Source organism: Spermophilus citellus, assembly GCF_964194105.1.
Source record: "Spermophilus citellus genome assembly, chromosome: 1".
NCBI lineage: Eukaryota > Metazoa > Chordata > Mammalia > Rodentia > Sciuridae > Spermophilus > Spermophilus citellus.
This window is the reverse complement of record NC_138182.1, coordinates 222,473,398-222,498,718: the sequence shown is the minus strand read 5'-3', so window position 1 is coordinate 222,498,718 and position 25,321 is coordinate 222,473,398. Positions and strand designations below refer to the sequence as shown.

Genomic DNA, 25,321 nt, shown 5'->3' with positions numbered 1-25,321 from the left:
CTAGCCTCAAACCTATGATCCTCCTGCATCAGCCTCCCAAGTAGCCGGTTTATAAGCATGTGCCATAGCACCTAGTAACTCAACATCATCCTGACACAAAAACATAATAAGGTAGCTACTGAGAATGGAGAATTCTGCTGGGGAATTCAATGTGCCTAAAACAACCCCTGATACCAGTCCCAGGTTTCAGTACACAGAACTCTGAACATTTAACCAGTAAAGACCAAATTTAAAACCACAGCCAGACATTCCAGCTTCAGCATGAATACCTGTCATTCTGTACTAAGAATACCTGGTGTTCTGAATCAAAGTGGCACATTTTTCACCAATGATGTTTGTTTGCTTTAAAAATATGGTCACACCAAACACAACCTGAAGGTGGTTCCATTTTACATGCAAAGCCAGTAACTAAACATATACTATGTTTGTGGCTGTCCTGTTTTCCATTTCAGACTGACAGTCCTCCCCTGAGTTCAGCTTTTGGCCATCAGGCAGGAAGGAGGCAGGTAAGCAAGATGATCTTTCTAGAAGGGACGCTGCTGCTCCCTGCCACTGTGCCCAGAGGAACGTTTAGGGATCTGAGCAAGGCTATGCTTGCTAGAAGGCTTTCACTGAGACTTCTATCAATCTAGGGCCAGCAAGCAAACCTAGCCACTCAAGCTGGCCAGGTGACTGGCAGTCCTGCACCCTGGAAACCTCTCACCTCTCACTGTCGAATGCCTGGCTGGTATTACTCATCTACCTTTACAAATTCAAACAATCCATTCAAATTATATCCTTAGAAAAGATCATGATTTTCTCTAACACTTAAGTCATTGCTGCTTGCTTTCACTTTGAGAAACCAGCCTCTACCTCAGAGCACAGCCTGGTCCTTGGAAAAACCCACAGAGCACTCCTAGGCACATACCCACCCTGCTGAGTTGTTTATCTACAAATAACAAGAGAGATCTGCAGTTCCAGGTGTCCCTGACACAGTCAGGCTAGGTGAGGACCCATAGCAACCCCCTAGCAGCCACCAATCAGCATGAGACAGGGAAATACCTGGGATGCCAGATGACCCTCCCAGTATTTTATGGTGGTTGATAACGTGTTGGGAAACCATGTAGTTCAGCATGAACACCCCTCATGGCCTAAACCAATCAGTTCAAAGGAATCCCCCTCTTGTACTAACCCAACTTGTTCCCACTAGTGAATGTGCTAATCAATGTTAAGAGTTGTTGTTTGAATTTCCTGCAGTGTGTGATGATTTGCTAAGAGATGCTATGATGTATGTGAAGTCCCTGCCTTCCCCAAAGAGTGTATAAAACTGCTGCAAACCCTGGGCTCAGGGCCTCTCAGTGTCACCAGCTTGCAATAAATGCCTCTTCGCTGCTTACATGGATCTTGGTCTCTGGTGGTCTTTTGGGGGTCCCAAATTCGAGCATAACAAATTATCATGGGTGGGTGCACTGCATCCTTTTCCCACTCATCTTTTTAACTGGATCCTTAGCTAAGGACCTTGGCTCAGGTATTTTAAGATCCCTGGGACTACTACATGGAGGGCTTCCCACAGACTATACTTCCTGGCTAGGAATGTTGCTCAGTGGTAAGACACTCTGGATTCAATCCCTGGTACTAAAAAAAAAAAACCAAAAAAATAAAACATAAAACCCCCCAAACTATACTTCCAGTTATATATACAATTATATTCTTCTCCAGTTCTTCAGGTTGAAAATAGGAAATAAAGTAGCCCATCTACCAAACTGCAGAGCCTTCAACATACTAGATGAAAGCTCTGTCAACTCCAGGAACCACTGAAGCATTATATAATGTCACCGTGCTCTGACCAGAAGATATATTTATGAATTGGCTTTTGAAATCTAAGTTGTTTCTAAGGAAAATGGCTTCTGTATTCATGACAGTCACTATGCTCTGGTGACCCACAGAGTTTGGAGGTAGTGTATGATCTGGGAGAAATTCAAGAAGCAAACAGCTTCCTCAGCTCACCCACAGAATCAGTTATCAAGAAAAAGTTTGAGGGAAGCTGGGGACTTGCAGGAACTGCAGGAGTCCAAAGGAGGTGGATGGAGTATTTAACATCAGGAAGGCTGGCGTGACTGGATCAAGACGGACTGGAAAGCAATCTGGGGAAAGCATATGGGCAGCACTGGATCTAGAAATGGAGCATGGAAGGAGAAAGAATCTGTCAGTGTCCCTGGCACTGTTCTGAGTTAACTGCCTTTGCTAGCAGTTAACATATATGATAATCAAAGCTAGAAAGAAATGAGCTGCTCCAGGAAAAGCAAGTGAAAAAAGGGCTAAGGGCAGCATTTAAGGCACAGGCAAAGAGGGCATGACGTCACACCCGCTAGGGGGGCTGAAATGAAAAGATACATACATGGGGGGCGTGGTGGCAAACGCCCCCGTAATCCTGAGCTGGGGAGGCTGAGGCAGGAGGATCATGAGTTCAAAGCCAGCCTCAGCAATGGCGAGGTGCTAAGCAACTCAGTGAGACCTTGTCTCTAAATAAAATACAAAAAGGGTTGGGGATGTGGCTCAGTGGTCAAGCGTCCCTGAGTTCAATCTCCAGTAACAACAACATCAAAAAGATACACAGTAAACATTGGTGATGGTCTAGGAATTTGAACCTTCATACCTTATGTCATTATGATGCCCGCAAGCAGGTGGGAATGGGAAATGGTACAGTTACTTTGTTTTTTTTTTTTTTTTTTAGATTTGGCAAATGTTCTTTTTTTATTTGTTCTTATTGGTTATACATGATAGTAGAATGTATTTTGACATATTATACATTTATGGAGTATAGCTTCTCATTCTTCTGGTTGTACATGATGTCAAATTACATTGGTTGTGTAATCATATATGCACATAGGGTAACAACGTCCAATTCATTCTACTACCTTTCCTATTCCCATTCCCCTTCTATTTTCCTTATTTCCCCTTTGTATAATCCAAAGTACTTCTATTCTTCCCTGACCCCCACTCTTTATTGTGTTGATAAATGCTCTTTCACAGGGATTGTACCATATTATAATCCTGCCAACAGTGCATGAAAGTGCATTTCCCTATGTGCTTACCAACAGAATATGTTGTTATACTTTTGTTATTTTGTTGGTCTGAGGGGTGATAAATGATACTTCCATGAATTTTTTTTTGTCATACTAAAGTCAAATATGTCTTTATATTTGTAAGGTTTATTTGTATTACTTTCTGTATAATTGCTTTATTATCTGTTCATGTCTTTTAAGACATTCTTAGAAAAATGAGATAAAACACTGTTCTAGAATTTACAAGACTCAGAATCTATCATGACTTCTCAATTCACTGGTCTTGCTTCTCAAAAAACCCAGAAAGCTTCTCTGAACCCCAGTTTCCTTCTACTACTCACAGTGTTCTTCATAATGAAATAAATACAGTATATCAAACATGATAGCAACACAATTTGTACTCAATTCTTCCCCATCACTCAATAATCTATTTTCACATTAAATATTTTTTCTCTCCTCTCTCCTAACATTTAGAGTCTATATTTTACAACTTATAGGCATCATGACATCTGAAATGGAACTTTTCGTGATTTTTAGATGTTTGGTTTGTAGGATAATGTTTCTAGAAATGACCATTTAAGTAGAAAGGGAGTATTGGACCTCAAAGGCCAGAAACAAGGATAAATTCCTTTGACCCTTTCATTATTTAGTTATTTAGATAAAAATGAAAGACTGGCTGTTTAACTTTTCTTAACTTTTCTTCTATTTTTTTTTAAGAGAGAGAGAGAGAGAGAGAATTTTATTTATGTTTTAGTTTTTTCAGTGGACACAACATCTTTGTTTGTATGTGGTGCTGAGGATCGAACCTGGGCTGCACGCATGCCAGGCGAGCGCGCTACCACTTGAGCCACATCTCCAGCCCCTTAACTTTTCTTCTAAAACCTGAAGATTGATGTGAAAATGCTAGGGGAAGATGATAAATCCTCATCATGATTAGATACTGGAACAGATAAAAACCAGAAGAAGTACTGAACAGGTTCTTACTGAAATTTCCCTGAGTTTGGGGTGTAGCTAGATCACAATGCTGCCGCTGGACACATCCTCAGTGTTCATAGTTTCTTTCTTTCTTTATTTTTTTTATTGGTTGTTCAAAACATTACAAAGATTGCAGAATCACATCGGTTACACATCCACATTTTTACATAATGCCATATTAGTGACTGTTGTATTCTGCTACCTTTCCTATCCTCTACTATCCCCCCTCCCCTCCCCTCCCATCTTCTCTCCCTACCCCATCTACTGTAATTCATTTCTCTCCTTATTTTTTTCCCATTCCCCTCACAACCTCTTATATGTAATTTTGTATAACAATGAGGGTCTCCTTCCATTTCCATGCAATTTCCCTTTTCTCTCCCTTTCCCTCCCACCTCATGACTCTATTTAATGTTAATCTTTTCCTCCTGCTCTTCCTCCCTGCTCTGTTCTTGGTTGCTTTCATTATATCAAAGAAGACATTTGGCATTTGTTTTTTAAGGATTGGCTAGCTTCACTTAGCATAATCTGCTCTAATGCCATCCATTTCCCTGCAAATTCTATGATTTTGTCATTTTTTAGTGCTGTGTAGTACTCCATTGTGTATAAATGCCACATTTTTTTTATCCATTCATCTATTGAGGGGCATCGGGGTTGGTTCCACAGTCTAGCTATTGTGAATTGTGCTGCTATGAACATCGATGTGGCAGTATCCCTTATACGCTGTGGTACAGTTACTTTGGAAAATGGTATGGCAGTTCCTCAAAAGGTTAAGTAAGAGCCAGGCATGGTGGTGGATGCCTGCAATTCCATCAACTCGAGAGGCCCAGACAGAAGGACCACAAGTTCAAGTCCAGCCTCAGAAGCTTAGAAAGATCCTGCCTCAAAATCAAAAATAAGAAAGGGTTGGGGATGTATTTTGGTGGTACTGGGGATTGAATGCCCCTGGGTTCAACCACCAGTTGTAATACCACCAATATCATTTAAAAAAAAAAAAAAAGGTTAAGTAAGGAGTTCCTGTTGTGGGAAGCAGACGGGGTCAAGACGCAGCAAACAACACGCAGAGCATGGGAGAACTCAAACTGGATTTTCTGCCAGCAGGCCTAGAGGAGCTCAAACTCCAAATTCTGAGACCCCGTCCACAGTTTCTCAGAACATTTGTAGATTCTCTGGTGCCATAAAAGTTTTAGTCTACTAAAACTTTTAGTAGGGTTTAGTAGGGTTTAGTAGGGTTCTAGCAGGGAGGGTGTTTACAGAAGCAGAATGACAGGGGAGAAACTGCCTTATCACAGGCCTCCACAAACCTCTAGCCTTGTTCCTGAAGCCTTGCACAGGGATGTTTGCACTTCAAAAGGGAGTAGTCAGACTCCTGGGGATAGTTATTTACAACCCCAAAGGTAGGGGCCTATGGTTAAATAGGTTTCCTGAAGAAAGGCTGACAGAAGGGGAGGGGAGCTAACCCTTTCCCCAGGCCTTGGTTTCTCACAATAATGTTTTCATAATTTCATTTTACAATCAGGCCTCATTTTGTCATCACATTTCCATATAATCCAGTCGTTCCACTCCTAGATATATGCCCAAAAGAAAAATATAATATCCACACACACAAGCGAGTACAAAAATATTCATAGCAGCATTATCTATAAGAGCTAAAAGGTACAAAAAACCTAAAGGTCCATCAACTGATGAGTAGATTCACCAAAAAAATGGTATATTCATACAATGGAATATTATTTAGCCATACAAAGGAACAAGGTAATGATAGATGCTACAATGTGAATCAACCTTGAAAACATGCTAAGTGGAAAAAAAAAAAAGTTCAAAAGGCTATGTACTGTTTTAGCCTGCTTTCTGCTGCTGTAACAAAATACCTGAGACCAGGTCATTTATAAGGAAGAATAGAGGTTTCTTTTGGAGACTGGAAAGTCCCAAGTGCAGTGCTAGTGAGGGCCTTCTTGCCACATCATACCTTAGCAGTGGACATCATATGGCAAGACAGAGTGAATGTGCTAGCTTAGGTGTCTCTTCCTGTTATTACAAAGTCAATAATGTCACCAAACCTCATGAACTCATCTAATTCTACCTGCCTCCCAAAGGGCTCGCCTCTTAATATCATTAACATATGAACTTGGGGATTGAACTTCTAGTGTGTGAATTTTTGGCACACATTCAAAATATAGCACCATATAATTATATGAAATGAAATGTCTATACCCCAGAGAAAGAAAATAGATTAGTGGCTACCTCAGGCTGGGGGAAGAAAGAAATAGGGAATAAATGCTAATATATGTAGTTTTTTAGGAGTGACAAAAATGTTCTAAAATTAGATTGTGGGTCCATTGTGCCATATTAATCATATCTCAGTAAAGTTATTTTTTTTTAAAGAGAGAGTGAGAGAGGAGAGAGAGAGAGAGAGAGCGAGAGAGAGAGAGAGAATTTTTTAAATATTTATTTTTTTAATATTTATTTTTTTTAGTTCTCGGTGGACACAACATCTTTGTTGGTATGTGGTGCTGAGGATCGAACCCGGGCCGCACGCATGCCAGGCGAGCGCGCTACCGCTTGAGCCACATCCCCAGCCCTCAGTAAAGTTATTTAAAATAAAAATCAGCACAGATGAAATGCTTCATGCTAGAGATGTCAATGTGTTTATTTGCTGGTGAGGAATCTATGTGTCAAGTATTGTGATTTTTTTTAATGGAATAAATCACTAAATTTTCCCAAAACCCTATGGAGTAGGTTATTATGATTTTTTTAGAGAGGAGATCAAAGTGGAGAGTGTAATAAAGTTGATGAGTGGCTGAAAGCAAGCCGTCTGGCTTCCAAGCCCAAACTCTTGGCCACTGTTATACTGCTCCTCGACAGCGGGCCTGAGCATGGTCAAGGGGAAGGAAGGGTGTCAAGAAGCTGGGGGACCAGCCAGGGGCTGCAGTTTTAATAAGGATGAACGGGAATGAGGAGGGATACCTCAGGAAGATGTGATCTAGAATGAAGGAGAGAAAGGAAAGGGCCTTGAGAAGGTGGAAGCCTGGTGCTGAAAGTGCCGCAGTGGTGGACGCCACACACCGGGACTGGGCGATGGATGAGCAGAACCCAGAGGAAGGACCTCTGCGCCTGAATCTAGGATCCAGGTTTTCTTTTTCTTTTTCTAATATATTTATCTTTTAGTTGTAGTTGGTCACAATATCTTAACTTTATCTATTTATTTTTATGTGGTGCTGAGGATCAAACCCAGGGCCTCACACATGCTAGGTGAGCGCTCTACCACTGAGCCACAACTCCAGCCCCAGGATCCGGGTTTTCTTAACAGAAAAAGGACAGGAGCACAGAGAAGCAAGTGGGCAGTGAGAGAGTAGTTCAGATGGTGCATCAGATTCTAGCTAGATAGGCAGGCTGTGAGAGCCAAACAAAAGAAGATTCAGGGGTCAGAATTCTCTAGAAAGCAGGGCAGATGCTGCAAAGTCCCAAGAGAAGGGAAGGGGGATAAGAAACAGTAGTCAGGAAGTACCATTTTTAATGTTTAAAAATCTGAGCCAGGCATGGTGATGCACACCTGTAATTCCAGCAGCTCAGGAGGCTTAGGCAGGAAGATTTTGAGTTCAAAGCCAGCCTTAGCCACTTAGTAAGGCCCTGAGCAACTCAGTGAGGCCCTGTCTCTAAATGAAATATAAAAAAGGGCTGGGGATGTGGCTCATGAGTTAAGTGTCCCTGGGTTCAATCCCTGGTACCAAAAAAGAATGAAATCTGAGAAGCCAACAGCTCTGAATGATGGACATCAATATTTTGAGATGTGGCCATGAGACTCAAATGGCTACAAATAATCCTTTAGTTCACTTTGGCTTCTGTCCATATAATCTTACATCAGGGTCACTAATACACATAAATTTTTTCTTTAGCACATCTCCCTCTCCAATGAGCACGATAGTGAAAAGTGAAAATAACTGAGAAATACAGACTAAATATATCTATCTCACCCCTGTGGAATGTGTTCTAAGAGGGTGAACTTTCTGGATAAAGAGAAAAAATCCTTTAAGCCCATCCTGCTAACTTAATTGAAAGCATCTAAAAACTTGAATGGAAGGGCTTTTGCCCCTTCTCTAGCAAGTGCTGGACTTCATGATAAATGTAGAAAGTGCAGTCAGAAATACACTCTACCATCATGTATCTCTAAAAAGAACAAAATTTTAAAAAGCTGTAGTTCTAGTGTGTCTTGAAGACAAAAGACTAAAGATTGAAAAATAGCAGGACTGGCAGTGTTTCTTGGGCATGAGAGAGAGGCAGGCTGTGGCTGAATGTCTATTGAGAGCAGGGTGTCAAAGGGATCAGGATAGTCTCTAAATAGTTCTTGGATGCAAATGTCAGATATTATCTGGATGTGTAAGGGACACAGTAGCTATGGCAGAGAAAGACTTCTTGGGTCTTGGCCCAGAGCAGAGCAGGTAAGTTTGCAAGGATCCCTTCATCATGCTCAGCAATTTACTTCCCTAATCCCTACCCTGGTGGGTGGAGTAAGAGAGCCCTAATGTCCACTTGACATTTGTAGACTTTTCAGAAATTCTTGAGCTCAAGACCATTAAACCATTCCAAAAACTGCAAATGCCTTTCTTTGGGAGCAGAAAGTTATGCTAAATGTATGAAACAAGATGCAAGTAAACATCCAGGATCACCATCACCATCGGGCCATCACAAGTACCCAGTTCTTTCCCCTCTGCCAATCTCCACCCCAGGGCCTCACTACAGCATACTGGCCCTTCCTAAAGAGAGCCAAATGTGCCAGGCATGGTGGCACACACCTACATCCAAGCAGCTCCAGCTCCAAAGGCCAAGGCAGGAGGATCACGAGTTCAAAGCCAGCCTCAGCAATGTAGCTAGGCCCTAAGCAGCTCAGCAAGACCCTGTCTCTAAATATAATATTTTAAAAGGGGCTGGGGATGTGGCTCAGGGATTAAGCATCCCTGGGTTCAATCCCTGGTACCCCTAAAAAAGACAGTCAAATGTAAACAGTGGTTGGGGGGACCCTGCTGACTAAACAAAAGCCTGCAAGCCAATTAATACACCTGGCTGGAAACGTCCAGGTGTTGGATCTGGGCTCATCTCCGATGTGGCACTGGCTGTGACACTGGCTAATGAGTTAGGAATGGAGGGAGTACTAACCACGGGACTTGCTTTCTTCAAGGCAGGAGAGGGAACAGAATGAGGGGGCTGCTTTATGACACCTCAACCTCCCCACCCCACATCCAGATCCTATTCAATCCTGTCCTGTGATACTCTGAAGTCCTCTGTGCCCTGTGACATTGTCATCCTGCCTAGGGAGGCAATGACCAATCAAAGAAGTGTGGTTTTCATATTTTTACCCACTCAAAAGAGAACTACCCAAACCTGCCAGCGGAAAGTAATGTGAAAATAAATAATGTAAAATAAAATACATTTCCAGAAGAGACCAAACAAGAGTACAAAGGAAACACAATACCTTCCAAAACAAATGAAGAAACGAAAGAAGACTCAATAAAAACAGAGACCTTAGGTGACTCTCCTCTCAGTATAACAAATACGTCTGCACAATTTAAATTTACGATGAACACAGTACAACACCACAAAACCAGTCTCCGTGCCTGGAAATCCTTTCCACACTGTACACCAAAATCATAATTCCACTATTTAGTTCATGATGTGTTTTGATTCTGAAAAACTTCAGATGCAAAAAATTCAACTATCTCGGGCTCTCGATAAATTGGAGCATCTCAGGGCCAACAGGAGCAAGGGACGAAAAAAATGAATCTGAGATGGTTCCAGTTAGGAAATTTAAGGTTCTTCCCCACACTGGCCATAGCACCGTGAGTTCTCAGGAGGGAGAAAGGCCAAGGGCCTCACCGGTCACCCGGCCTTCCTTCTCTACTGTAGGCTAGGTTTGGGGGTCCCTAGTCCCCAGGAAACAAGAAACTTCCTTTCTCCTTTCTCCCAAATGCCCACAGAGCTCCCACAGCATCTAAACCTCAACTGTCTCTATATGACTCCCAAGCACGGCAGTGACATGTTGACTTAGAGGTACAGACCAGAAGACCTTAGCCTCCTGCCTGTTTCTTTTTTTCCTTTTGTGCTCTACATTCTGCCTCCCCCAGTACTGGGGATTGAACCCCGTGGTGCTTTACCAGTGAGCTACATCCCTAGCCCTTTATTTTTTATCTTGATATAGAGTCTTGTTAAGTTGCTGAGGCTGGCCTCTAACTTGTGATCCTCCTTTCTCAGTCTACCAAATTGCTGGGATTACAGATGTGCACCACTATGTTCTATATTCCAAAATGGATCTTAGGCATCAAATGTCTAATTTATACCTGTTTAAATTACACAGCACATAGCAAGAAGGACCTGTAATCAAATGGCTCCTTATGTCCCAAGATGGGAAAAATGTTCCAAGAGAAGGCAGAAACCATGCTCCATTCAACTCTGTACATGCTCCATGTTCAGGAGAGCTGACACCGAGCCAAAGCTCTCATGGGAAAGAGGAGTTTCCCTAGGAAAAAGCTGGCCCAGCATCTCCTTGTAGTTCCCTCACTGAGTGGTAAACACGCCACATTCTGAAACCAAGGCAAAAACTGAAAACAACTGAATAGGGAGCCACCCTCGTGCTGTGTTCTCAGCCCACATACCAAAGGCCCGTGTGACTCTGGCAGGGTCCCTCCAGTGTGCAGAGGCGAGAATGAGGGGTGGGAAGCAATGACACATCACCATCAGGCCATCACAGTACCCAGTTCTTTCCCCTCTGCCAATCTCCACCCCAAGCATCTACACAGGCCAACACAGAGGGGTCGAGGACTCTAGCCCAGAAGCCCACACAAGGGGACCTTTTAACACCCACCCTCACACACCGCCTGAGGATGAGGTCAGCCTCCTTCTGAGGCCACAGAACAAGCCAACTTTGTGGCCAGATGGCCAGCCCCATGCAAGGCTCTAAAGATGGAAACGGGGTGAGTTTTGCCCACAGGGACCTCACCCCTTATGTATGAAGCTCAGCCAAACCACTTTAATAGGTGTATTTAGGGGTGAGGCAAAGAAGTGTCTACAAAAGCCACTGGGAGGCATTAGGGCTGCCCCTTCCCTTCCTCTCTCCCTCCATCTGGTCTCTGACCCCAAACTACCTCACACACACCATGTGGAGCTCACCTCCTTAAATCTCTCCATTTCAATGATGATGGCCTCCTGCTCAAGAATCTACAATGGCTTTCATTTGTCACCAGATCACATTCAAACACTTTACCTTAGCACTGAAATTCCTGCAAGGTTTGGTCATTTGACCTTCTGTTATTCTTATTCTTGCTGGTCCCTCTATACATGCCCTGGCTGTGTTCTTCCTCCTCTCAAGCTACACAGTCCAGAGCTAAGAACACATTCAGACCAACTTCTAAATCCCAAGTCTACCACCTAGTAGCTGGAGACCAGGCTCAAGGAGCTCAAACGACCAAGTGCTTCAGTTTCCTTATCTCTAGAACAGGAAGCATAACAGCAGCTACTGTTAAGGCCAGTTACTGGGGGTAAAGGAGAAGACAAAGATAAAATGCTTGAAATAAAACCTGGCACATAGTATTACCCAATAATTACTAGCTCTTAAAATACCTAAATGGATGGAGTTGGATAATATAATGCTAAGTGAAGTAAGCCAATTCCAAAAAACCAAAGGCCAATGTTTTCTTTGATATGAGGATGGTGACTCATAATGTTGATGGGAATGGGAGCTTGGGAGGAATGGAGGAACTTTAGATAGGGCAAAGGGGAGGGAGGGGATGGGAGGGGGCAAGGGGGTAGGAATGATGGTGGAGTGAGTTAGACATCATTACCTTAAGTACATGTATGAAGGCACGAATGGTGTGAAAATACTTTATATACATTCAGTGACTTGAAAAATTGTATGTGTAATATGAAATGAATTGCATTCTGCCATTGTGTATAACAAATTAGAATAAATGAATATTTAAATAAATACTTATCATAGTCCATACAAGCCACTTCCTCCATGAAGCCTTTCCCAACAAAACCAGGTAACATCTCCTGCACAGATAACTGGCTGGAGTTGTTAGGGACTGTGTCATAGGGTGATTTATTTGGAAGGCATAATCAGGTATTAAAATCATTATGAAATTTATGTTCTAAAACACATACCTATGGCTCACAAATGACCTCTGCCTTCCAGTAGCAATATTTCTGACAAATTCACTTCTAAGAGACACTATATGTTTGTACAGTGACAGATTTTGTCACTTGGATTCCAGGCTTAATTCCACCAGGACTGAAAACTTTTGAAGAGCAGGAATCATGCCACAGACATCTGGGACACAGAGTTCCCACCACGGGACCACAAGGGATCATCAAGCCACTGCTTATTGAATTTTAAAAGAACATTATGCTCCTGGAAAAACAGAAGTAGTAAATAGGAGATTAAGAGCTCAAATCTACCCTTGTGGTATACCAATTCTCCAACTTCTTGCATACAAGGTTAAACCCTGATGAAACAGGAGAGCAGGAAGCAAACACACCAACACAGAGCAAAACCTGGCAGTGACCCATGGGGCGGCCTCAGGTCTTAGCCTCCCTGCCTCTAAACTTCCACTGTATTTCATCCAGCCTTTCTGGATGAAAGTTCTGCCTTGTTTTAGGCCATGGAAGACTCCCCATCTTCTCTTCCAAAGGACAGGTTTCCTTCCTCGTTTGAATGCTCCCATTCCAGTGCCTCATTGAGTTGTAAGTTTAAAGCAATCAGAGTATCCATACTTCACAGGTTTTGGCATTAGTTTCTACTACACCCAATGCCATACAACAATTAAGAGTGTCTCACCCAAGAAAGAGCTTCAAAAAGATCTCCTCTAACTAATGGATGAGAACATGCCAAATGCTTTTAAGAAAATGGTGTTTTGGGCTGGGGATGTAGCTCAGTGATAAAATGCTTATCTAGCACGCAGGAGGTGCTAGGTTCCATTTGCAGCACCACAAAGAGGAAAAAAATAAAATAATGAAAGAAAGAAGATGGTTGTTTTGAAGTAATTGAGTGCATTTAGAGCAGTCGCAGTCCCCGCTTCCTCAGGAGTTGCTCCTTGTGAGGCATCTTCACATGGAGCTGGTGCCATCAGAGCCTGTTCCAGGCCTCTCTCCACCTCCTCACTGGTCAGCGCCCAGAGAACACCGCGCTGAATGTGAGTTTCCACAGGAAAATGGGCTTTGGACGTCTAGTCTTTTCTCTCCCACTTCGCATGGGCTGAGAGTCGCCTTCTCTCTGGCGGCCTGTGCTCTGGCAGATGAATTCTGCCCTGCTCCCTGCTGACGGAGCCCAGCTGGGTACGACTCATGTAGGGGCTCAGTAGGAAGAAACCCACCTCACGGCGGATACAAGCCACACTGTATCACATCACTTTATAAGGAATGAAGGTGATGTTTGGCATCTAATCTCTTTTATTTATCAACTAGTTCAGAACCTAGCAGAGGAAGAAGGGTGTTATTGAGCTTCCTTGAGGATCCCACCACACTCCCCCAGAATCTAATCCAGAGCCTACTGTGGGGTCACAGGGGAAATTCCAAGAAGAGGCCTGACGTGCGCCTCCACGAGCATCACATGCCAGGCCTACTTCAGTACACAAGGCGCAAAAAATGACTGCAATCTATCGTTCACCCCTGGAGACACCAGCCAACAAGTGATCTGCCCAGAAAGGTTAAAAATCATCCCAGAGCCCACTCCCTATTATCTGTGGACCTATCTAAGCTGTATCCTCCCTCCCATTAAGAACTGTTTATAGCAGCTGCTACTTGAAATACTGGCAGTCATCCTTATGACAAGGGAAAAGTACACATGTCTACAAGAGAAGCCTGTATATTTCACCAGGAACAGATATAAACAAAGCAAAGACAAAACACTCAGTCCTCTGATATAAACATTTTCCACCATATGCATCAGACTACTCCAGCCCACTCCTAAAGACCAAGCTGTTAATGTTGGCCTGCTTGGCTGGGAAGGCTTCAGGAAGGTTCAGGAAGAACAACTGTACCCCAAACCACATGGGGATGGGATCCCGTCCTCTAAATCATGTTTTCCGAACGCCTGCAGACAGCAGCAGGATCAAGAGCTGAAGACAGGCAAACTTACGTGCTCCTCCATCTGCTTAGCCACGGTGGGTGACATCATCATGCAGCAGAGGCAGACGACCAGGATGAAGTACAGTGCGTACATGAAGCGGGTGGTCCGTGACTGTCGCACCTTGGGGCAGCAGCCGCAGCAGAGGGAGCAGCCTGCAGGCCCACAGCAGCAGGCCAACTAGAAAAGAGCACAGACATCCTCTCAGAGCGTGATACTGTGACGGAATAAGAAATACATATTTGGTCTTCATCCCAGGATCCTAGCATAAGAGCTTCTAAAACCCCTTGGATTTCCAGAGTGTTGGAGGAGGCGAGTCTGTGCTAATGAGGTGACTCTTGGTGAGCCCCTGGGTATTTTAGGGTAGGGGCAGAAGAAATCTGCTCTGTGGCTTAGTGGACTGGAAAGTTCAGCTCCCTAACCCATGCCTGGGGAGGGGAAATGTAAATTGAGTTAAACACCAAAAGTTCCATGATTTAATCATACCTATAGAATGGCATCTCCATGAACACCCTAATCCATGGGATTCAGAGAGGCTAGGTTGGTGAACGCATCCATGTGCTGGGAGGGTGGTGTGCCCCAATCCCATAGGCACAGATGCTCCTGGGCTTGGGCCTTTCTGGACCTCACCCTTATGTACCCTTTTACCTGGCTGTTCCTTGTATTCTTTATAATAAACCAGTAAACATAAGAAAGAACTTTCCCGAGTTCTGTGAGCTGTTCCAGGAAACCCAAGGTGGGCTAGTGGAAACCCCTATTATAGCCAGCCAGTCAGAATACAGAAAACCTAAATTTGCAATTGGTGTTGTGGGACTGAGCTCTTAATTTGAGGGGTCTGCACTAACTCTGGGTAGTAAGTGTCAGGGCTGAATTAAGCTGGAGGACACTTAGTGTCATATATTGAGCCATCACTTTAAAACCATGTTCATCCCAGCCTTCTGCAGGTCAACCTTTCAAGCTCCAAGATGACCATTCTTTCTAGACACCTGCCTACAGGGTGTGCAGACGAATTTAGTGTGAGTCAGAGCTTCCACCAGAACTGATCTGATATTGTCTTTACTGAGAAGCATTAATGGCTTGGGAGATGGCCAGTAATAAACAGGAAGGCACAGTTAGAGAAAACATTACACTTAGAGAAAACAGAGTTGGGGGATCAGCTAAGAGCAAGAAAAGAGGTCAAGAACCATAAAAAGGATAAAGTAGGGTAGAAAGAACATGAAAAGCAAGAAGAGGGGCCCAAGAGCATGGTCTGCCTAAATCCAGAGCCTAAGAAAGAACTGTATGTGCACCCAGGGACCCACCAGGATGGGAAAGGCTATGCTTTCAGCCACCCACCTCTACAGAACATAATGGGAATGTGCAACTTGAAGCTCAAGGGACCAACTGTATACACATGATGCATATGGTGGGCAGGGGGCTGTGGCTCAGTGGAAGAGTGCTTGCCTATGATGCGTGAGGCACTGGGTTCAGTTCTCAGCACTGCATATAAACAAATAAAATAAAAGCCCATTAATGTTATGTGTATACGTGTACATATATATACACATTCCATATGTTACAATTCAATAAGATACTTCTGGGGCTGGGGTTGTGGCTCATTGGTAGAGCACTTGCCTCCCATGTGTAAGGCTCTAGGTTCAATCCTCAGCACCACATAAAAATAAATAAAAACAAAATAAAGGTATTGTGTCCATCTGTAAAATATATATACATTAAAATAAAAAGATACTTTTGTGTGTGTGTGTGTGTGTGTGTGTGTGTGTGTGTGTGGTGCTGGGGATTGAGCCCAGGGCCTTGTGCATGGGAGGCAAACGCACTACCAACTGTGCTATATCTCCAGCCCAGAGACTTTCTTTACTAGCCCAAAAGTTATTTTTCAAAGTAAACTCTGCCAACAACCAAGGGAACAAACACATTACCTTAAGCTAAACCCACCAGATAGAAATTCAAAACAACATCTGTGAAATAGATAATTAGGTTGGCATTCTAGGAAACTCTCACAGCCCTGACTTGCTTCTAGAAGAACACAACTATGACCCCTACCACTTACAGCTTATTACCCTCAGCATGTCACTCACCCCAACTGATCTTCACCTTTAAAACTGGAAACATCAATTTCTGGCCAGGCTAACTCTAGGACTGTCACAAAGTTGAAAAGAAGAGACAGCATCTTATTGTCCCTGGTTCCAGAGGGCATAAGCCTTTTGTAGAACAAGCCAAGTCTTAAAAAACAAGTAAATGTAGAACCTTGTGTAAACTATGGGCTTTGGGTGATGAAGACATGCCAATGTAGGTTCACCAGATGCCATGAATGTGTTCCTCTGCTGGGAGTGTTGATGATAGTGGATGAGGTTGTACATGTGTAGGAGCAGGGTGAACACGAGAGATCTCTGTATCTTCTGCTTGCTTTTGTTGTAAACCTAAAACTTCTCTAAAAAAAATAAAGCCTTTTTTTTTTTAAATGAGCCAAACAATGCCTGTCCATAGTGGCTCAACAAATGGATGATGACCAAATAATGTTCAGTAAAGCCATGACACTGACACTCCTCAAAGTGGCTGAGGATTCCATTTCCTGGGGCCCAAGGCATGAATGGTGCCCTGCACTCTGACTTTCTCACCAGCATCAAATCACAAACAGTATTAGATACTGCACTCTCTCCTTTCCCATGAGAAATTATTCTATACTCAAAAGGGAGTCAGACAATCTCTTTAAAGAGCTATGCTTAAAATCCTTCTAGAACATTTCCACAAGAGTACAGGGATTTAGACACAAACACTGGGAAAAGCCTTATGGTCCAGCTATACAGGGGCTGAGGTTAAATGAATTATGGGCTATCTTCATAATGGAATGTTATTTAAAAGAGTAAATCGGAGTTGGGCACAGTGGCACATGCCTGTAATCACAGCTGCTTGGGAGGCTGAAGCAGGAGGACAGCAAGCTCAAGGACAACCTGGACAACTTAGCAAGACTCTCCCTCAAATAAAAAGGACTGGGGGAGTGTAGCTCAGAGGTAGAGCCCTAGGTTCAATCCTCAGTAACAAACACACACACACACACACACACACACACACACACACACAGTATGTCCATATTATGGGCTGAATTATGGCCCCTCAAAATTCTTACGGTGAGATATAAACACCTAGTATCTCACAATGAGAGTATATTGGAAATAGGGTCTTTCAAGGGGGTAATTAAGGTTAAATAATCTCATTGGGGTGGTCCCTAATCCTACATGAAGTGAGAGATTAAATTTCTGCTGTTAGCCACATGGATGGTGATATTTTGTTAGGACAGCCCCAGCCAATTGCATGTGGAGCACATATGGAGACATAAGACCACTTGCTAAGGCTAATTACCTGTAGAGTGAGCCTAGATGTGTGGAGGGAAAGGAGACACCTACTTATCACTGCTCTGTTCTCCTGTTTTGAGTATTTACCACATGCACATATTACTCTTAAAATTAGAAAAATAAAAATAAAAAAGAAATCTAACTACTTGAGGAAAGCAACGAAGTTTAAAGATTTTGCTACAAAAGCATTTGCAAATGTTGTATGGACTTATGTGATTTTCTCTCTTTCTAAAGAACCATCCCCTCCCCCAAACATTAAAAAGAAAAATCTTGCCTTCAAAGAGCCCTTTCCCACCCTCACTTCTGCTGTTCATTAGACATAGCAACAGCATGAACAGAAAGGCTTTCATAAATAAAAGGTGCTTTGTCTTTGCCTGGGCAAAGGGTCAAAATGAGAAGATAAGCTGGGAGCTCACTACCTGAGGCCGGGCCTCTCCCTCACAGCTTTTCTCCTTCTCCTAGGAACAGCCCCCACAGCACACACACACATTCCATGAAAACCGTCCCGTCTCCCTCCCTGGCCTCTCCACTGGCCTTGGCACAGATCCTTCTTCCAAGGTCTGAGGGAGGCCTGTGCAGAACTGCTCACAGAACAACGAGCCAAGGTTAGTACTGACTTCAGGTACTTCTGTTAAGTTAAAAAGCACAATACTCTCCTTACCTAGAATTCCCAGATGGCAACACCCCCAACTGGAACTAGCAAAGAATCAGGAAGAAAGCCAAACGGATGCACAGAATAAGCACGAACACGTGCACAACTTGTATCTTACTCATAAGAGCCCTTCTCTCCCCTCTCAAGTGTAGGAACCACAGTTCCAATGGCCTAATTACCAGGGTTCTGAAGCCCACAGCACGTAAGAGCACCATCTGAGAACCAGAACTCTCCTCCAGGTGGCTCTGGGTCCTGGCTTTCCTCACCTGTAATTGGAAGGAGCCCAGGTAGACAGTGGACAGTAGGTGAGCGGATTTCATCTGACATCCTCCTGACACCAGTGGCTGCCTGGAACTCTATGATAAAGAGGATTCTAAGGCTGAACACCTCAAAAGGGAACATGCAATGACCAATGAGTGCTACTCCCAGAAGAACGGGTAGAGTGATGGCATCTGTGCCACATTCTCATCTCTCTGCAAGAGGTAACAGGATATCCCTGTCAGCCATAAAGTTTTAGATGCTGAAAACCATGGTGGTTGGAAAGCAGGCTGAGTCAACCCCAAAGCTGGAGAGAAAAATGGATCAAAGGAAAAGCAGCAAGAGCTCACAAACAGAGAACATGAAAGCCTTTCAGACATCCCCAGGTGCTGCATGGTATCCTGTCACACACAGTGGTGCAGTGACTCACATTCATGATAATGGCCCAGGCAACACGGTCCCTTCCACTCCACTTAAGAACGCAAACGATGCATCTATCACAAGAAAAATGATCCCAAACATGGACCATATTTTTAGTTTTAGTGCTTGGGTTTATGGGAGGATAAAGCCCTCAGCAATGTGAGAGACACCTATTCTGAAAGACATACTCTTTTTTTTAAAATTTGTTCTAATTAGTTATACATGACAATAGAATGCATTTTGACACGTCCTACATAAATGGAGTATAACTTCTCATTCTTCTGGTTGTACATGATGTAGGATTACACGGGTCGTGTGATCATATATGCAGATATGGTAATGATGTCCAATTCATTCTACTATCATCCCTACACCCATCCCCCCACTCCTTTTACTCCCATCTGCCTAATCCAAAGTACCTCTATTCTTACCTAGCCCCCCACCCTTGAATTAGCATCTGCATATCAGAGAAAACATTTGGCCTTTGGTTCTTTGAAATAGGCTTATTTCTCTTAGCATGATATTCTCCAGCTCCATCCATTTATAGGCAAATGCCATAATTTCATTCTTCTTTAAAGAAGAGTAATATCCCGGGCTGGGGATGTGGCGCGCTTGCCTGGCATGCGTGCGGCCCGGGTTCGATCCTCAGCACCACATACCAACAAAGATATTGTGTCCGCCGAGAACTAAAATAAATAAATAAATTCTCTCTCTCTCTCTCTCTCTCTCTCTCTCTCTCTCCCCCCTTTCCTCTCTAAAAAAAAAAAAAAAAAAAAAAAGAGGAGTAATATCCCACTGTGTATATGTACCACATTTTCTTTATCCATTCATCTGTTGAGGGTCCCCTAGGTTGGTTTAGCTATTGTGAATTGAGCTGCTATAAGACATACTCTTTAATGGTTCTGGATAGCTAAGATGGCCTATGTGTCTAAACCAAATCCAAACCGTCAAAGGAAAGACATCCTTAAATCCAACACTACCCTTTCTTCAGTCCCTTTTCCTGACTTCTGTGAGCACAGGAGCCCTAGCAAAGCTGAGGAAACACATAAAAGATTTTTGTTAACTATGAAAATGACAATACTGCTCCTTGATAAATGGCAGAAAGTGGAATCAGAGAAAGTCCTCAAAACTATCAAAGGTACTCAAGCTGCTAGAAGCAAATTCAGATGTTCCTGGGCATGATAGGGATTCTGCAATATCAAGAAAATCAAAGAAAAAGATCAAAGACATAAAACTAAACTGAGATAATGCTCTATATCCTATATTTGGATTCTGTATCTTTCAGTAATATACAATGTCACCCAGACTGTGCCAGGGCCCACTTCTCTTCCTGCTCCTTCAAGATATTAGAATTACCTTTGAGACCCTGTGTTCAGCAGAGAGGAAATGAACAATTTATTCTGCTTAAACAGCAATGTTCACTGAAATTCTGGACCCCACAACCAGCATTCTGCAGCTCATTTCTCCTCACCCCATGTTCAGAAACAGTTTCCTACTAAGGTTATACAGAGCTTATCCCACTAGAGGGTGAGAAGATGGGGGTGAGCATGTCAGACAATAGCAACTCTCACCATCATGGTGCCAGGGACCATACTTGACCAACAGTAAGGCAATGGAGTGATGGGACTTAAAAGCTAGACCAAGAACAAAAATCTCTCTTTCAATAGAAGAGTCTCACTACAACCAGGGCAGCTGCAGGAAGATCTGGATTCACAAGATGACTGACTGTGCTATAGAGAATAACATGTATACATGTGTTAGGGAGTTGGCTTATCTGGGATTTATAGCAAATTTATGCCACACCAACAAATATAGGGCAGCCTTTTGAAGCTTACTTAATCCTTAGGCATATTAGCTAACAATAGCTAACACGTATTAATCTCAACGACTATTACTGTTACCCATTATTATCACCACTGTTTAACAGAGATGAGACCAGGACTCAGAGGTAAGGCAACTTAAGGTCACAGGGCTAGTAAGTGGGAGAGCCAAGATTTAAACCTGGCAGATTTTGCCACTCTGACCCACTTCCTGCTGGCTTACGAGGGTGAACAGGACGGGTCACACTGGTCTGAAACCAGCCCTAATCCTTGGCTTCCTCCAGAAGGGAAGCTGGCTGTGCTGAGAGGAAGAAACAAAAGGAAAGCAGCAGTTTGTCTTTCCTCCCCTGTGCATAGAGTAAGCAGTCAAAATATCTCAAGTTATTGTCCTTCTGTGCCCCTTTATGTCTCCCATGCAACTTCTGGCCGCAGGGTCCTGAATGATTTCTACAGAGCTGTTTCCCAAGCAGCTCAAGCACCCAAGCACCAAGCTCCCTGCCTCACTCCCAAACCTTGCCCCATATTAAAAGCCCAGTTCCTCTGAAGCAGGAGGATTGCCAAGTTTAAAGCTAGCCTGAGCAACATAGCAAGACCCTTCCCCCCCCAAACAACAACAAAACCAGTTCCTAATCCTGTGAAATAACCAATCCATTCACTCATTCAGCCAGTATTTATTTTACAGCTTGCCTCCTATGTGTCGTGTTCATTCCTGGAAATGCAGAAGTAACCAGAGACCTTTTTTCCAGCTTTACTAAGAAAGAAAACAAATATACACATGTTACATATGTGTGTGTGTGTATATATATATATATATATATATATATATATATATATATATATATTTATATGTATGATACATACATAACATATATAGCCATCTACATGTTTGAGATGAGAAAGAAAACCTAAATATTCAACAAAGAGAGTACTGATCTCTTAAATTACGATAGATTCATCTTATACAATTTAATCCACTCATTAAAATGATTTTTCTGGTTACACAGGAAAACTAACTGCCATGAAAAGATGTCCATGTAGTATCAACTGAAAACAGTTAACAACACAATAGAACTCAGCCTCTGTGTTCCACACTTCAGACAACAGCATTTGGGCTAAAAATATAACCGTCATAGATCAGCAATAACAACAACAAAAAAACAATCTAGAAGGATATACCAACGTATGAACAGTAGTTAGGGGAACTGTAGGATTGAGTGATAATGCTGTTGTGTATTTCCCAAGCTCTGAAACATGCACATATCTTATAATTAGAAAAACATGACCACAAGTTTCTGTTTGGGAAGAAAACCAAACAGCATTCCTCTCCCATCTCGTAGGTGGTAAGCACTCAAATATTTGTGAAATGAATCAGCCAGAGAGTAAATGAAGCCGACATCAGCTACTCCACTGGTAAAACACAGCCAGAGTGAACTATTACTGTAATTGAGTCATTAAAAAAAGAAAATTCCTGCTATACTGCGCACTAGAAAATGATTATTTCTCACACAGATTTCCATGTTCTAGAACATGCTAGTTCCCACCCTCAACAGTGTTTCAGAAAAAGTGAAGTCGAGCATCAACTTGGTACCCCGAGCCATTGGAGCCAAGTCTGAACTGGGCAAGGATGGGCTGTGACCAGCTTTAGGTTACTTACTACGGGGCCTTGGGCAGAGCTGCTCTTCTTTTTTGGGAGCCTCTTTCTCACGAGGTTAGGGTTACTCTCAGAACCAAAAGGATGTTTATCAGGTTCTCTGCTCTCAGACGGCAGTTGGAGTCTTTCCATTGATGGTTCCATCACCTCACCCTCTCTACTTGTATAATTATAAAAATACCACACTTGATACGGTCCCTCTTTATCTGTGGTTTCGCTTCCCATGCCTTCAGTTACTCTCAGTTCATCAAGGTTTGAAAACATTAAGTGGAAAACTCCAGAAATAAACAATTCATAAGTTGTAAATAACTTTTATTATAGTACATTGTTATAATTGCTCTATTTTAGTTTGGGGGATATAAACATACTTTCCTTTATTGCAAAATACTAATGAAAAGACATAGCTGTTATGGTGAACTATTTTATTATTACTTATTGATGTTTATCTTTTACTGTGCCTAATTTATAAACTAGACCTTGTCAAATGTACATATATGAAAAAACAATGTCTACACGGGGTTTGATAGTATCCAGGGTTTGAGGCACCTACTGTGGCTCTTGTGTCATATTCTCCCCACAAAACAGAGGACCACTATATATTTTAGTAGGTTGATAGAATCTGTACAATTTAAGGTTAAAAGTAAACTCCACCTTGTTCAGAGGGCTCAAAAGAAAACCAGTATTCCTGGGAGGAAAATCCTTTGATCAAGGTTTCTCAAACCAAGCACTTCTGACAATGGAGATGGACAGTGCATTATCCTGGGGGCTCACTGTGAAATGGTTAGCAGTGTCCCTGGCCCGTTCCGGCTAGATGCCAGTATCAACTAGCTACTCCTCTGCAACTCCTGACAATCAAAAATATCTCCAGACAACTGTTCCACAGTTAAGGATCACTGATTTAAGGGTTAAGAGCAAGAGCTACTGAATCAGCCTGCCTGGGTTTATGACCTAGTTTGAACCCAGGTCTGAACCCAAAGGAGTATCCCAGCAATTTGAGAAAGGCCCTTCTGTGTGTGTAAAAATGCCTGTCAAATGCTCAAACTAAAGCTGTCTTTGTACCTTTATTTCCACTAAGGAAACAACCAGGCTATTTGTACCTTCTGAAGAAGCAAAGACCCTCAGCAGAACAGGGCAGCAAAAGAAGAGTCAGGCTCAATTTCTAGAGGAAAGGGGTGTAAGATAATGAAACCATGGCCAGGTGCAGTGGTGCAAAAAAGTCTGGGGGTGTATCTTAGTGGTGGAGCTCCCTAGCACCATACCACAACACACACACACACATAAAGAAGTGGGGGGAGAGAAAGAAGGAAGGAAAAAGGAAGAGGAGAAGAAGAAAAAGAAACTAAAGAAAAGGAAAAATTCAAAAATATTCTCATAAAAGAGCAAGAGTGGAATCTTCTTGTTCTACTTTATAAATAACAGCTTATCAACTGGCAGCTACTGAAACACTAAACCCAAAATTTGCCTCATTGTGTCATGGAGATTATGCTGCAATGGAGAAATCTGGCAAACCCTTTCCAAGAGGTGCCTGATGCCAGCCCAATCCCCAAGCCCTGCCAAGCCACAGAGTGCTTTACAGACGGATGGTAGGGCCACAGAGCCAACAAGAGGCAAAACTATGTTCTGAGTTGGGGAACAGAAATGAGCTCATTTCACTACTCTCAGAGATCTGGGGCAGGGAGGACCTCTGAGCTCAGGAGAGCCACAGTGACACAGATTTAGCAGGGATACACTCCTTTCTCTACCAAACAAAATTCTACACACAACTCCAGTGTATGAGACATGAATGAGCTATACTGTAATGCTATAAAGGTAGTTAAATATTCATATGGCAAATGTTTATCCAAAACTTCTTAGTGAGCAGGGCTGGCTTGAGGAGCTAGTAGTACCCTCATAAAGCTCAAATTCTAGTGGATTTTAATCTAATTCAGCATCCAGAAAATTCAACTCAAACTGGGGCATGTCTAGTTAGATCAAAAAGATCAAAAACCTCTGATCTTGTCCAGTCCTCATTGCCATAAAGTGAGAACTGAGGCTCAGAAAGGTGAGGTGATTTGGTTCAAGGACAACTCTAGTGGCAAGCGTTGGTGGGCAAGCAAAAACTACACTGGTACAAACAACTCAGCAGTCTGGAAGGAGAACAGGCCAATAACTCAGCCTCTGTGTTCCACGCTTCATTATCTACAATACATTAATAGACATTCAAGACAACTAAGTGAGAAGTCATGGCAAATAGGTTTAAAAGATGCTATGGTGACCCTAGTAAGAAGGCAGCGTCTAAGTAGCAGGTTTTGAAAGGTTTCCATCACAACATAGTTAAAACGAAAATCTGGGACACAACACACTAACCCCAGAGTGGACACAAAACCAAGTGCCCTTGTACAGTTAAGGCTGTGCCATGATCAGTGCCCACTCCTGATGCACCTCCCTCCCTTCCCCCACCTGAAAAGCAGACTGCAGAAAATGTCCCACCACATCGCTCCTCTGCACCCCCCTCACAACACATATTCAAGATCAACTACTGGCCACTTTCCTTCCCTATGCCACAGAAGGGGGTCACTATTCAAAATAATGCATCTGACCACTGCCAAGTGACAAAGTCATTTCTCTTCCAAGAAGGTCAGCCTCACCGGCACAGTGGCACACACATCTATAATCCCAGCTACTCAGAAGGTTGAGACAGGAAGATCCCAAGTTCAAGGCAAGCTTTGGAAACTTAGTGAAACCCTGTCTCAAAATAAAAAAATAAAAAAATAAAGGGCTAGGGATGTAGCTCAGTAGTAAATTACCTCTAGGTTTGGAGAAGCCTGCACATATTTCACCTACATTGGGGTGTCCAGGACAATCAGAGGATTCCATATAATCCTACTTTTTTGGATTCACAAAATGACAACATGAAGGTAATACATGAATAAAAGCAAATTGGAAAAAGAAGAGTCAGACTTCAGATCTCTGCTTTGAAAAACCATCACTGTACTGGATGGTGTCGGCGCTCAGAGGCAGGAGCAGGGGCTCTGGAAGGACAAAGGGAGAGAAAGGC

The 25,321-nt window shown here is 42.9% G+C and overlaps 1 protein-coding gene across 1 annotated transcript in view; it reads right to left on the bottom strand.

The window, feature by feature from the left end:
• Nucleotides 1–25,321, bottom strand: part of SERINC5 (serine incorporator 5) — a 109,254-nt gene that overhangs the window by 47,557 nt on the left and 36,376 nt on the right. The window contains exon 2 of the mRNA XM_081280315.1: nucleotides 14,143–14,310. Within this exon, the coding sequence (XP_081136441.1) occupies nucleotides 14,143–14,310 (168 nt within the window). The remainder of the gene's footprint in view (nucleotides 1–14,142; nucleotides 14,311–25,321) is intronic.